This window comes from Chelonoidis abingdonii, unplaced genomic scaffold (assembly GCF_003597395.2).
Source record: "Chelonoidis abingdonii isolate Lonesome George unplaced genomic scaffold, CheloAbing_2.0 scaffold0027, whole genome shotgun sequence".
Lineage (NCBI taxonomy): Eukaryota > Metazoa > Chordata > Testudines > Testudinidae > Chelonoidis > Chelonoidis abingdonii.
This window is the reverse complement of record NW_027424288.1, coordinates 703172-718170: the sequence shown is the minus strand read 5'-3', so window position 1 is coordinate 718170 and position 14999 is coordinate 703172. Positions and strand designations below refer to the sequence as shown.

At 37.8% G+C, this 14999-nt stretch overlaps 1 protein-coding gene across 1 annotated transcript in view; it reads left to right on the top strand.

The window, feature by feature from the left end:
* SMC3 (structural maintenance of chromosomes 3) overlaps positions 1 to 14563 on the top strand; it is a 50473-nt gene extending 35910 nt beyond the window's left edge. The window contains exons 18-29 of the mRNA XM_032793523.2: positions 238 to 388; positions 1418 to 1570; positions 4757 to 4908; positions 5392 to 5550; positions 6313 to 6420; positions 6908 to 7016; positions 10711 to 10958; positions 11085 to 11297; positions 12027 to 12218; positions 12397 to 12574; positions 13180 to 13286; positions 14085 to 14563. Of these exons, the coding sequence (XP_032649414.1) occupies positions 238 to 388; positions 1418 to 1570; positions 4757 to 4908; positions 5392 to 5550; positions 6313 to 6420; positions 6908 to 7016; positions 10711 to 10958; positions 11085 to 11297; positions 12027 to 12218; positions 12397 to 12574; positions 13180 to 13286; positions 14085 to 14156 (1842 nt within the window). The 3' untranslated portion in view covers positions 14157 to 14563. The remainder of the gene's footprint in view (positions 1 to 237; positions 389 to 1417; positions 1571 to 4756; positions 4909 to 5391; positions 5551 to 6312; positions 6421 to 6907; positions 7017 to 10710; positions 10959 to 11084; positions 11298 to 12026; positions 12219 to 12396; positions 12575 to 13179; positions 13287 to 14084) is intronic.
* Positions 14564 to 14999: the final 436 nt, after the last annotated feature.

The window sequence follows — 14999 nt, the reverse complement described above, 5'->3', positions numbered from 1 at the left end:
GAATGACCTATTAATGTTTTTGTTTTTTTTAATTCAAGATTACAGAAATTCTTATTGCAAATTTGAGGGTTTATTTTATTTTGTTCTTTTTGTTGGGTTGCCAAGGGTTCTCCTTAAATTATTTTTCATTGGCAATTGCACAGTGCACCCAGTGGATGCTTCAGGCCAAGTGTGACACATTCGTGCTACTTATTGTTGGTATGTACTGCTTTATTGATGTGAATGCTACATTTTTAGGACGCTATTCCTATGATCAGTAAACTGAGATATAATCCCAGATTTGACAAAGCCTTCAAACATGTTTTTGGAAAGACTCTTATTTGTCGTAGCATGGAGGTGTCTACCCAGTTGGCCAGAGCTTTCACTATGGATTGTATTACTTTGGAAGGTATGTATTGCGATTATATTATCAATTTAATGGAAAAATAGGGTCTTTGGTGGACCGAGGTTCATTGAAATTAGTCTATTACTTTCCTAGTGTTCTTTACTAAACCTGATATTATGATGATTTACCTGAGTAAGCTAGATAAAACAAACTAAATGTTAATATCACTGTTGTCATAGTCCAAAATATTTTTTAAGTCCTCTAGGGTTTTTTTGTGACTTGAGCGACACATCAGTAGGAATCATCCCAGAGACTTACAAAATGGATTAGACTTGTATCAGATTTTATCTGATGTGCATCTGCAGAGGCAGTTCTTTAAGAACGCCAGTTAGTGACAAGTAACATTTCTTGGGCAAAACAGTTAACCATAAGATTTGTAAGGCCTAAAGAGGACTAAGGCTTTGATCAGTCGGGACAGCAATTACAGATGGAGGTATGGCAGAAGATTTGGTAAAAAGGATGCCACGTAACAGCAAATGTTAAGAGAAGGTTGGATCTTGCCCCTTTTTGGGTGGAGTGTTTTAATAGCGTGCACACCAGTTGTCTAAGGTTAGCCCCGTTTGCCTTCATTGTGTCTGACCGTTTTGGCCACTATTGAGGAAACTGCTCTAACATGATGGATGTTGAAAAAGTGGTAGTGATATGGCGTTTGAATGTCATTGTTCATATAAATTGACTTTCATGTGGATTACATGCTTTCAGAAGTTAATAAAAGAAATTGAAGGCAGTTCCTTTTGCTAGGAGCCTGCTGGTCTTGAGGCATTAAATACACTTTTTAAAAGCTTTATAAAAATAAATGTGATTTTTTTTTTTTTTGCCTTGTTAACATTTGAAAGTGACATTTTGTAAATTAATTGCAAACATTACATGCATGCATGACTCCTCAGAATTGTATAGAATCTCTCTAGGAAATTTACAGTACTTAAAGTACATATTAGCAGAATAATCATTAGCTCCTAGGAACTGCTTTGAACAACATGTCCTATGGGTGTGCAGTACAAAAGTACCATTTTAATTCTCTTCTATTCATAGGTGATCAAGTCAGCCATCGTGGTGCTCTGACTGGAGGTTATTATGACACAAGAAAGTCTCGGCTTGAACTGCAAAAAGATGTTAGAAAGGCAGAAGAAGAACTTGGTGAACTTGAAGCAAAACTCAATGAAAACTTGCGCAGAAACATTGAAAATATCCTTTTTGATGTATTTGTGCATGTTGTGTGGGGAAACGTTGCATGGTAATAAGGCCTAATGAGTTTGTTCTTTTTCTCCCACCTTCATTACAAAATGAACAATTGTTTTAAGACTTTATTTTTACATAATGGTTATTTTCTATGGTATTAGTTGTAATTCCTGCCTGTGCAGGCTTTCTTCTATATACTGCTATAGAGGTTCTAATTAGAGTAGAGTCAACATTTAAAAAAAAAAAACCCAGGAAAATTACTATATTAAAAATGCAACAGAGGCCACATAAACGAATCTGTTAATATATTTTATGCCAGATTTATATTGTTGGAGAATTTAATTTCTAATGTAACATGTCTCTCAATTACACTTGATTAATTATACATCTGTAAAGAGTGTTTTGACATTAGTCAGTGATCAGGAGATGTTTTCATAAATGATTAAGTGATATAGATGCCAGCAGGTCAATAGGTTGCTTATAACACCTTTACTGATATAGTTATAACCAGCTTTAACACATACTACTCATGTCTGTAACATGCTTTTGTCCTCTATTATCAATTTTAATTTTCTATAAACTATACCTGTACTCTTAATATGAAGAGACCAATATCTCTAGGTCTTAAAACATGATTTTATACAATAAAAAATTTCACCAAGGTTTACTTATTAGGTGCTACTGACTTGATCCTAAAGTCAGCTGCATGATGTCCCTTCAGAAAATATTACTATAGCTCTAACTTCCTGAGATTTAAAAGGGGGAAAAATTAGTAAAGTTGATTTTTTTAAAAAAAAAATTGTTATAATCTAGTAGAGATGTTCAGAAAACATCTTGAAACCAAAGCTGTGTGCATAATATTGTAGTCCTAAGAAAATATTTTAGTCTAGTTTTGAGAATCCTCCTTCTTTACAGTGCTTGGAGTGTAGTTTTTCATAATTGTGCTTCTTATAGCAACATTATAATATTGTAAAGGATATTGCTGTAGGAAAGTATTGTGAAGGAAAAGCAGTCCTATGTTTGGCTCATAGATATTAGAGGTGGGAAAGGCCTGTTAACTCTTGTGATGTATCCCATAGTCACTACAAGGTTGTTCCGTATTGTTGTTTTTAGTGTTTGTATAGTCTAATTCTAAATGCCCTAAGTAACAGGGATTCTAGCACATCCCACTGTTTTATTGTCTGCTAGATGTCATGGTCTGGAAGCTTTTTCTGACAGGCTGAATTTGTCTTCTCTTAATCTCATCAAATTTCTTCTGTTTCTATCCTGTTGTGCTACCCTTTAATTATTTCTCTCCTTCAGTGTCTATTGCATTCTAAATAACCTCTGGAATTCTAAATAACCTCTGGAAACTCTTGAGATAGCTGTCTTTTCTGATTTTAGTAATTATTTAGCCAAGATATATATTTGCCCATAAGGTAAATATAGAATTAGGTCAGTTGTTAACATATGTGTAGTAGATGTCTAAAATATTAGCCACCTACATATTATTTTTCTATCAGTAATGTTTTAAAATACAGAAGAATATGATATGGAAAAGGGGAGAAGTTGAAGTTAGTTTTCTAAATCTCTGTATTTCATTAGCTTTTTGTAAACCTCTTTAGTCATGACAGAACAGCTATTTCTTTAAGCATGTAAATTATAGCTTTCTCAAATTGTTGACTGATATGCAAAATAGAGAGTTATCAAGCTGTCTCAATATATGTCAAACTGTGATGCAGATTACATGACTAACAACATGGATGCTATTGTAGCTATTGAAAGAGGATTTCAGAAGGAATTACTTTTAAGGCCAGAGTGAATAATTGTGACTTAATTTTTTCATGTGTAAATAACATTTGTGTATCAGTAGCACCTCTGGCAACACTGAAGAAGTTGTAAAAAACTTTTAGTATCATGGAAAAAGCCATAAATAAAGATTTGGAATAGAATCTAAAGCTTTATCAAGATTAACCTTCTAATGCTCAGTGTTTCCCCGTTTTAATTATGTGCAGACTCCCAGTCTGCCCACACCTGCCTTCAGCATCAGATTCCAGACTAGCACGCAGGGCTGGCTCCAGGCCCCAGCGTGCCAAGCGCATGCTTGGGGAGGCATGCCACGGGGGGCGCTCTGCCGGTTGCCTGGAGGGCAGCAGGTAGCTCCGGTGGACCTCCCGCAGGCGTGCCTGCGGAGGGTCCGCTGGTCCTGTGGCTTCGGTGGAGCAGCCACAGGCACACCTGCGGGAGGTCCACTAGAGCCGCGGGACCAGTGGACCCTCCGCAGCCACATCTGTGGGAGATCTACCGGAGCTGTGGGACCGGCGAGCACCAGAGCGCCCCCCGCGGCGTGCCGCCGTGCTTGGGGCGGCGAAATGGCTAGAGCCGGCCCTGCTAGCACGCTATGGTTTATAGAAAATATTTTTAAGAGGGGAATTAATACTGGCCTGTAAAATTCTCTATTGTATTCCTAATTCCTGACCAGAATGCTGGACCCCTTCTGGCAGAAAAAAGACTAGTTACGTGTCCAAGGTCTTTTTGTTATGGGCGCCTCTTCCTCCCTCTCTCTCTCTGACTGACAAATGATAGCATTTGTAATGTGGACACATCGGTGAAATCTTGGTCCCATTAAAACTGGTAACGCTCCCATTGACTTCAGTAGGGTCAAGTTTTCATCCTTGTGTTCTAAGGCAGCGGAAGGTAGGACTTGCTACACTGGATCAGCCTGTGGTCCTTATAGTCCAGTCTGTGACCAGTGGCAAGCACCAGATGCTTCAAAGGAAGTTGCAAGAGACCCTCACAACAGGCAGATGTTGGATAATCTGTCCCCCATCAATGTTTTGTCCTAATCCTAAGAGCACTTAATAGTTCAGGCTCACTAATTTTTCTTTGCATTTGTTTCTAGAGCCTATTGATTACAGTGCTATAAAACTGCTCCTGATATGTCTGTCTTGGGGGTGCTGTTGAGGCAACATATTTGACTTCTGAGAGGGAATGAGGTAAAGCACCACAAGAGTCTCAACTGCTCTGTTTAATCTCTTCTGGTCAATTGAAGGCTTTGTGTTGACCTCAGAGAGCAGCTGAATGTGCCTGGGTCTATATCTGTGAAAGTTGTGATATGATGGGGAGTGAGCAAAAATGAGAAACTGCAGTAACAGTGTGGGTTTAAAGTACCTCTTATATTTAAAACTTGGAATTTTCCTTAGCCCACTGTATGGATTAATAATGAAATTGACCAGCTCATGAATCAAATGCAGCAGATTGAGACCCAACAGAGAAAATTCAAAGCTTCCCGAGACAGCATCTTGTCAGAGATGAAAATGCTGAAAGAGAAGAGGCAGCAGTCTGAAAAAACCTTTATGCCAAAGGTATATAGTATATGTAAGAATTTGTTAGTGACTTCTTAGTTAATTGTTATCATATCATTGTTTGAGCAGACATACTTCCTGTCCCAAAGAATTTATAGTCTGAGTAGACAAGTAAAAAATTGGCGCACACGATGCACTAGATGACCATATGTTGGAAAGTATCGTGCAGGGCTCAGGAGCAGCAATCAAAAGGGCTGATTTTCAATTAAAAAGTCTTCTCCTTTCTATAGGCTGTATTTTACAAAATCAAAATTGTTTCCCATTGGAGACTATGCATGCTGATAGATGTGTCCTAGAAAAAGAGTTGGTAGTCTGGCATTTCTGACAGGCTACAAGTTGGATTGGTCTTCCTGGACTGTTCATGTTGTCTATAAAACTACCACACTGGATTTACTTAATACAAGTAGAAAAAGATAAGTTTAGAGAAGCCTGCAGTTTCATTTGAATGATTATACAATTTAATACAATTAATCTGTTCTTTAGCAACGCAGCTTGCAAAGCTTGGAGGCAAGCTTACATGCCATGGAATCAACACGAGAATCATTAAAAGCAGAATTGGGAACAGACTTGCTGTCTCAGCTCAGCCTAGATGATCAGAAACGAGTGGATGCACTTAATGATGAGATTCGACAACTGCAACAAGTAAGAATTAAGAGGAAAGATGTCATGACACTAAACGTGGAGAATTTCTTACGAAGAAGACATTCTGTTAATTGAAATCTTTTCTTCCTATGTAGGAAAAGTGAGATGTCATTGATAATCCACAGCTATGAAGTTCTGTGATCTTTGCACAGTATGAGGGAGGTGTTTTGTTTAATTGCTGTCCGTGCTATATATTTGTATGTTCTAAATTTGCTTTTTTCAGATACTCTCTAGACTTTTTTTCTTTTTAACTGAGGTGTATTTTGCTTTTAAATAAGACCTTTATTATGCAGTAGGCATGTTAAAATTGACTTGTTCCCATGCTTTGGTTTTGCAACAGGCAGCATCTCCTTCCGTAAACCCTGTAGGGTATGGGGAGACAGATCTGATCTATGAAATAAATAAACCAACTCAGTTTTTGTTTCATCTGGGTCAGCTAGGGGAACATTAAGATTTAAGGACATAAAATTTTGGAGCTGTTTTGATCTTGGTAAAGAGTTGGACAAGGCAAAAGTTTCAAATAGCCTTCCATGTTTAATAGTGAAAAAATTGGGCTGTGTTTGCTGTGTTTTGATTCTAGACAGCTGTACAAATATTAAATATTAAAAACGTTCTCACATATTAAAATAAATCCACGCATGTAAGGAATTGTGTAATATTTTCATTTTAGTGGATTCTACAAACTTTTCTTTCTTCAAAGAATAAGAACCTTCACTGAGAGCCTGTTTGTTTAAATTAATATTCTCTCCTACTTTCTTACAGGAAAACAGACAGCTTTTGAATGAGAGGATTAAACTGGAAGGCATCATCACAAGAGTAGAGACATACCTCAATGAGAATCTCAGAAAACGCTTAGACCAAGTGGAACAAGTAAGATTATTGATTTTCTTAGATCCATTTTGCAAAATATTCTTGTTTTGCACCTTCAGAGATTTGGCAGACTCTTCTTCTCTTAAATATGCACCGGATATACTACTGACAATTTTATGTATAGCTTTTCTACTTTTGTTTATCTAACATGCAAATTGAGCTATGGGGTTTTTTTTAGGATTGAAGCAGAATTATTTAAGAATGTATGTGAGTTGTGACTGACAGTGTATCCAAGCTTGCAGAAGTACAGTGTATATAATTAAACATAAGTTCACATTATAACAGAACTGTACCGCAGTGGCTGGGGATTTTTTTGAGGTTTCGATTTTATTTAAAACAAAATCCATTCCTCTGTGAAAAGAATTTTAATGGCTATAGTCAATCATAGGACCAGGGTAGTAGAAAATAACTCATGTTATCTGCAATGTGGGTTTATACTTTGATTCCCTGCTATGGCTATTCTTACTGTTTATTTTTTGTCCCATAGGAGTTGAATGAGCTACGAGAGACAGAAGGCGGCACTGTTCTTACTGCCACAACATCAGAACTCGAGGCCATCAACAAACGAGTGAAGGATACTTTGGCACGATCAGATGGTTGGTAATACTGATTCTTGAAATAAAGATACTTTACAATACTCATAGATGTGGTTGTGACGGGTTGGACCCCCCTTTTCAGATGCCCCTTCTGCTCCACTAGCCTGGATTCCCTCTCTCCGGCCTCTTGCAATGCACGCACGCACATAGGTAGGGCCACACCCAGCTGCAGACACAGACTGAAGTCAGCTCTGTGTGAAAGGATTCACCCAGCACTCACGTTCACATCCCTTTTGAGGAATAAACCCAAAATAATATTGTCTTGTGCTCTATAGAAAAATCTGCACAGCAGAAGCTCATAAAAATTTGCCCTCTCCCTCAACTCAAACATAGGTTAGGGGTTTGTTACAGGAGTGGGTGGGTGAGATTCTGTGGCCTGCGTTGTGCAGGAGGTCAGACTAGATGATCATAATGGTCCCTTCTGACCTTAAAGTCCATGAATAATGTGAAGAGAGAGATGCACAGCTTCCTTGCTGCCGCGTCCCCCCCCCCCATAGAAATCACACAAACCAGGTTTAATAAAACAAATTTATTAACTATAAAAGGCAGATTTTAAGTGAATATAAGGGATAGCAAACAGAACAAAGCAGATTACTAAGCATATAAAACAAAATATGCGAACTACGCTTGATTCGCTAAAGAAACAGGTTACAAAATGCAATTTCTCACCCTAAATGTTGAATTATGCAAGATGCAGAGTTTCTGTAGCTTAGAGTTCCAGTTATCTTTTCTTACAGGCTGGACCTCTGTCTCAGTCTGGAGTCACCTCTATCTTCCCCTCAGGTACTTTCAGCAGTCTGTCTTCTTGGGTAGGCAATGGAGGAGAGTCCAGATCAGCCCCCTTCCCAGCCCTTAAAAAAGATTGACATAAGGAGGAATCCTTTGTTTGATCCTCATCCCTCTATAGTGGAAAAGTACCAGCAGGGGGTATTTTTCATCAGGTGACATTATCACTTGACCTTGTAGTGCAGGAATCGTCAAATTTTCAGAAGTGGTATGCCAAGTCTTCATTTATTCACTGTAATTTAAGGCTTTGCGTGCCAGTCATACATTTTAACGTTTTTAGAAGGTCTCTCTCTGTAAGTCTATACTATATAACTAAACTATTATTGTATGTAAAGTAAATTAATGTAATGTAAAGCTTCATTTAAAATTAAATTAAAATGCCAATTGTATCAGTTTAGTGTGATCCCTTGCTGAGTTTTCCAATGTCTGGCACGTATTTGGATACTTTAAGCTGCACACAAGCTTCTGAGTGATCAGTTGTTAACTGGCTCAGATTTCATGTGTGAAAATACCAGTTCATACAGGTATGTGGATCCAAATGCTGAAAGCATTACAAACGCAATTTTCTTCAAACAGTTAAATTTCACTGGCAGGGACATGCAGTAGTTCAGAACAGAGGCCCCATGTTCTCTCTCGGTGGCTTCAAGTGCACTCAGCAGATCTCCAAACTTTGATGCCCACAATTCTGAGCTTTTTAACTGAATGAGCTGCATTTCGAAATCTTCAACACCCACCCATTGAAATACGGACAAATCCAAGTCGCTTCCGTTGAACTTTCCAGGTTTTAATTAGAAAAGAAAGCATTGGGCCAAGTCGCTGGAAATCTTGAAGTCTGTCAGAAAATTCTGATTCCAGGTCTTGCATGTACATTCCAGTGTCATCGACACTGACAGTGCAACGTGGTGTTAGCTTTTTTTTGCGTTGGAGGTAGCGGAAAGTTGAAGTTCAAACATCCCAAGAAAAAACTGCTAGTTTTACAACAAATGCCTTCCAGGCTTCATAAAGATCCAGAACCATTTGCCCTGCACCCTGGAGACAGAGGTTGAGTTTGTTTAGGTGAGCAGTGATGTCAGCTAGAAACATGAGCTTACACAGCCATTTATCATCATCCAGTTCGGGATATTTTAGGGCTTTTTCTGACAAAAGGGCCTTGATTGCATCAAAACCTTCCCATGACTTATCCAGTAAATGTTGCTGTGAAGTGGACTGTCTTTATAAGCACTGTCCCATCTCTTCTAGCAGTGCTTGAAACTGTCTGTGAGTCAAAGCAGATCAAGCAACAAGGAAATTCACAATTCGCACCACTGTATTCATCACATTATTGAGATCTGAATTAGAAATTTTAGCAAACAGCTTTTCTTGATGGATGATATAGTGAAATTTGACTGTCGGGCGGCCAATTTGATCTTCAAATAACTTTACAAATCCCTTCTGTTTTCTGATCATGGCAGGAGCACCATCTGTTGTCATACAAAATATTTTTCTGATGTCAGCTCCTCATTCTTCAAAATGGTTTACAAAACTTTCCGCTATGTTTTTCCCCCTTTCTTGTGTCATGCAGGGGTTTTAGGCATCAGTGTTTCTCTTGGATTTCATCAGAAGCACATTATCTTGCAACAACTGCCAAATGTGGAACATCGTTTATATCCATGCTCTCATCAGCTCCAACGCTAAACATGGCTGTGTCTTTTAATGCAGTCATCTGCTTTTCGTTAATGTTTTCTGCCATTTTGCTTATGGGTCTCTCAACTGTTCTGGCAGAGACAAGCAGTTCTTTTATTCTAGATACAATCGTATCTTTATTTGGCAAATCATTGAACAAAACCTCTGAACTGATGAGAAAAACTTTATATATAAATTTCCCCATCTGTAAATGGCTTTCTGTTTTTTTGCAATGCACTGTGCAATCTTGTAACTTCCTTATGTAGCTTGATTTTTACTTACATTTCTCTGAAGAATATGGGGGTGTAACGTGTCTGGTATTCATTTTGGTAAAAGAATTGAGCATAACGTGAGATCATGAGGCAACTAATAACATGGAAATAAATTTCAAACTGATAAAAGAACATTTTTGCAGAATATATAATTTAACCTGGGGAACTCATTTAACAAAATATTACTGAAGCAAATAATTTTGTAGTAATCAATAAAGGATAAAAATGTGTATGATATTTTAATCCTAGTAAGTAATTGTGAGGGAGATATCAGCCCTCAGGCTTAAAGACAAGTCAACCATTAACTCCTGGGAGTTAGGAAGAAATCTTCCTTATGGGCACGTTCTTGCATAATTGTTTATGGAGCCTTGACGCATTCTCCTGAACTATATCATATTAGCCAGTGTTAAACAGGATACTGCACTTAAATGATTCAAGTGTTTAGCCTGGGTCCTGACTTACACTATTTGCCTCTTTAAGGTTTATGATCATGACCTCAGTTTCAGGCAAACCTGGTCTGTCTTAGGGTTTTGCAAGAAGTCATGTGACAGTCACAGATTTCAGTGGTTTTCATGCAGAATTTATTGATTTTAATCTGCCTTTCACCGCCCAAATTTTGGTTTTGTTAAACCCCAACGGCTCAAAATTGAAGATTCCCCCCCTACACACATCCTTGTGAAGCCAAATAGACAAGTTTAGCACAGCCATCTACTAGAGTTTCTTTAATGTAAGAAATAGTCCCAAAGTGTGTTCATTTTGACTCAGAAGTCTATATACTTTCTTCAGTGAGATTTTTAATTATATAAAATACCCATGAAACTTTTTTAGCTTTTTAACCTCATGGGTAACTTTTTTTTTTTTTTAAAAACATCTTTACTCGGTGGGCTTTCTGGTTATTTTTTTTTAATAGGTCAGTGGCTGGATAACTGATGATTTTACACAGGCATATCCCACTTTGCTTTTTCTCACCTCAGATCTGGATAACTCAATTGACAAAACAGAAGCAGGGATTAAAGACCTCCAAAAAAGTATGGAACGCTGGAAGAACATGGAGAAGGAACACATGGATGCAATTAACCATGACACAAAAGAACTTGAAAAGATGACAAATCGGCAAGGCATGCTTCTCAAGAAGAAGGAGGAATGCATGAAGAAAATCAGAGAATTGGGCTCACTTCCACAGGAGGCCTTTGAAAAATATCAGACATTGAGTTTAAAACAGGTAACAAGTGTGCTTGGTTTTATCGCAAAAGCATAACATGGTCTTGCCTGGGGGTGTAGCACCACACATCTTGGAATGTCACACTGGAATAGAACCCAAAGTCATATTTTTTGTGTTTTTCCTCAGTTATTCCGTAAGCTAGAGCAATGCAACACAGAGCTGAAAAAATACAGCCATGTCAATAAAAAAGCTTTAGACCAGTTTGTTAACTTCTCGGAGCAGAAGGAGAAGCTGATAAAACGACAGGAGGAGCTGGACAGAGGCTACAAATCTATTATGGAGTTGATGAATGTCCTTGAACTCAGAAAATATGAAGCTATCCAACTTACTTTCAAACAGGTAATACTGGAAGCCATTAGATAAGACTATGAAGTCAAAAGAAAATTTAGTTTTTCTGTGCTTTAACTTTGTGGGATGGAACAGATCAGTGCTTGAGTGTGTTAAGAGTCAGTAAGATTCTCAAAGCACTTTAAAACATCTTTTTCTTTTGGCTCATAGTCCTCGTTATGTAGTACGTATAAGAGCCATTTATAGAGAACCCCCCTAGTTTAAATCCTCTACCTTCAGAATTCACCTTGCAACTGGGTAAGATTCTTTTTGGAACTCATAAAAGCTGTTCCTAATGTTGGCCCAGGGTGTGAGGGCACATTTTGCATACAATGTAAGGTGAACTCTCTCTACAGTACTCCCATACCCTGTTTAATTTGGGCCTAGTCTAAAGCCCACTGAAGTCCATGAGTTTCCATTGGCTTCACTGGGCTTTGGTCATGCCCTAGGGAAGCAGCAAGTTTATCCTGTGGTGTTTGCTGTCTTATAATATTATGACTCTTCTCCCTTTCCATAAACCTTACAAAAAGGATGAGAATTTTTAAAAAGCCAGTTTTTCTTGTTGACTGGATTTCTATAGTAAATGTTATGAATTATGGTATTTAAGCATATCTCTGTTCTTTAATGATAATCTATTGGTATAATATCATGTACAAATAGCTGTTATCTGCTCTTCAGATTAGACTGTATCTATTTGCATATAGATGAACCTGAATTGACATTGACTTTTTGTTTTCCAAGGTGTCAAAAAACTTCAGTGAGGTGTTCCAGAAGTTAGTACCTGGTGGCAAAGCCACACTAGTGATGAAGAAAGGAGATGTGGAGGGCAGTCAATCCCAGGATGAGGGTGAAGGCAGTGCTGAGAGTGAGAGGGGATCTGGATCTCAGAGCAGTGTGCCATCTGTAGACCAGTTCACAGGAGTTGGGATTAGGGTAAAGAAAATCTTTTTATTTCAATATTTATGGTACTCTTTTAGTAGACCAGTAATTATGTTTCTAAAAATGAGCTCTAGAAACTGAAGCTATAATGAATAGTTAAATTCAAACACCATACAGCAATATTTGATGTCCTAATACAGTAGAGTTAACTCCTGTTATGGCATGTTCTTAGGTGTCATTTACAGGCAAACAGGGTGAAATGAGAGAAATGCAGCAACTTTCAGGTGGACAGAAGTCCTTGGTGGCCTTAGCCCTGATTTTTGCTATCCAGAAATGTGATCCAGCTCCTTTTTACCTGTTTGATGAAATTGACCAAGCTCTGGATGCTCAGCACAGAAAGGCTGTTTCAGGTAAAGGTTTTGTTTTTTCCTCAATAAAGAATAATCTGGCTAAAAATGATGTTTGTTTATTCAAAAAAGTATTTTGTTCATGGTAAAGGGACACGATACTGTTTCTATGTGCATGACAGCATGCAGTGAATACAGAAAAGTGTATTTCTTTGGCTATGTTATCTTTGTATCTTTCAAAAAGTCATTGCAAAGTTAATGTTAGGAAATGTCTACGTATAGCATACAATTTCTAAAAGATCTACTTAAAAGATTACACTTGGGGAGAAGTTTTACTCTGGTTCTGAAATAGGCAAATTACTTGTAGAAAACAGCTTTTTCTGAATCCAACTTTCTGCAGCATGCGTATCTTATGACTGAAATGGAATGAATGCTTACTAAATCTAACTTCTGTGACTCATCATAAAGGGTCAGTTCATTGGTAGACCAAATGGCGGTGTTTCTTATAACACATAATTGATGTTACTACATGTAAAATCTAATAAAAATTGGGCATTTTTGTTTTTTGTTCACCAAGAAAAGAGCAGCTGCTGTTGTTTGCCTCTTATTAAGAATTGTGGCCTGTTTATTGAAAAGAGAGCTGGCTTAAGGATGTCTTTATTTTTCAGATATGATTATGGAACTAGCTGAACATGCCCAGTTTATTACAACAACTTTTAGGCCTGAACTGCTTGAGTCAGCTGATAAGTTCTATGGTGTAAAATTCAGGAACAAGGTAAATATTTTTTTTAAATATGACTATAAATAAATATAACAAAATTATGTTGCTGATATTGAACATTTTGGTGAGAATGAGCTAGCACAATGGGCTGGAAAATTAAATTTTCAGTTTTGTTTAGAATCACAAATGATAGAAAGTGACCTTAGACGACTAAGCGTCTAGTGGATCTCTGTCCACATCACATAGCCACTGCTTGATTTGGGACTATGCAGCATGGTTGGAAGTCTCCACTTCCCTCATGACAGAATCATGATTAAAATAGCAAGGATTCATTTGTTGTATGTCTGTGTAATACATTCACAACAGAAATGCATTTGAGCTGTTGGCGTCTGGGCTTGAAGAGTACTGGTTATGACCATTGTCATCAGTCTTTCTTCTGAAAAGGCGGTAAAACCGGCAGTTCACATAGTCCCAATCTTCTAGTGTTCTAGAGCCATTCATCTCAATTGATGCTATTATAGTCCAGTCACTGGGTCTCATTTGGCAATTTCTCAAAGTGAGGCCTTCACTATCTAGGAGATATTACTTTTAATGGCAGCAGAGAATCCTGTGGCACCTTATAGACTAACAGACGTTTTGGAGCGTGAGCTTTCGTGGGTGAATACCCACTTCGTCAGACGCAGCACCTGCATCTGACGAAGTGGGTATTCACCCACGAAAGCTCACGCTCCAAAACGTCTATTAGTCTATAAGGTGCCACAGGATTCTCTGCTGCTTTTACAGATCCAGACTAACACGGCTACCCCTCTGATACATTACTTTTAATATATATCTATTTCCCTCCCCCATCAGGTTAGTCATATTGATGTGATCACAGCAGAGATGGCCAAAGACTTTGTGGAAGATGACACCACTCATGGTTAAAAAATAGAAATGTATTGCCAGTTTGCTTGGAAGATGTGTATAGTGTGATGCCTACAACGGAGAGCTGTAAATTAAAATCTGAAATATTTAGTCATTGTTAAAATAGTTTCTGAACATACATTTTAATCAATACCACCAGAAGATTATTAGTTTCAGAGGAATTTGAGTACCCATTTTGTCTCTGTTGCTGTATTCTTTTATAAGATACCTGTGTTACCTTTATACATTACCTGTAGTTTGAAAACTTTATCCCTACAAATCTTTTTGTAAAGTGTCCTGTTGCTGTTTTAAAGCTTTTTTGAAAAGTGCTAGCTATTCCTTCCTAATTATAATTTTATCATTTATACTGCCTCACATGTTTTTTTAAATAGCTTCAATTAAACAGTTGGTTTTATGGCTGTAATTCAGATGTGGTGTTTGGAGTTGTCTTTTCTTTACAGGATTACCTTTCCATCAGTCCAGATGTAGGATCTGGCTACACGTAAGAAATAAGAGGCAAAATAATGTCTCATTCTCTTCTGTATACATCTGTCTTCCCATTTATTCTCCTTTGCATGAGTGGATGCCATGCAAATTGCAGCTTAGACAAAAGTATCAAATTCTGTAACCAGATGCCATCTGTGACTCAGCAGAAAAACACTCTAAATTTGTGTGCATCCATTTTCACAGGCTGTCAAATGTTGAACAAAAAACTGGATGAAATAGTAGGAGAAAATCCTGGCAAGCCTTATTAGAGGCCTCTAAAAATTTGTAAATCATCTGTCAAGGCAGAGACTTTCCTTTTGACCCTACTACATTAAGAGATATTGAAGAAAGGATGCCTCTTACCCCAGTAAGCAGCCC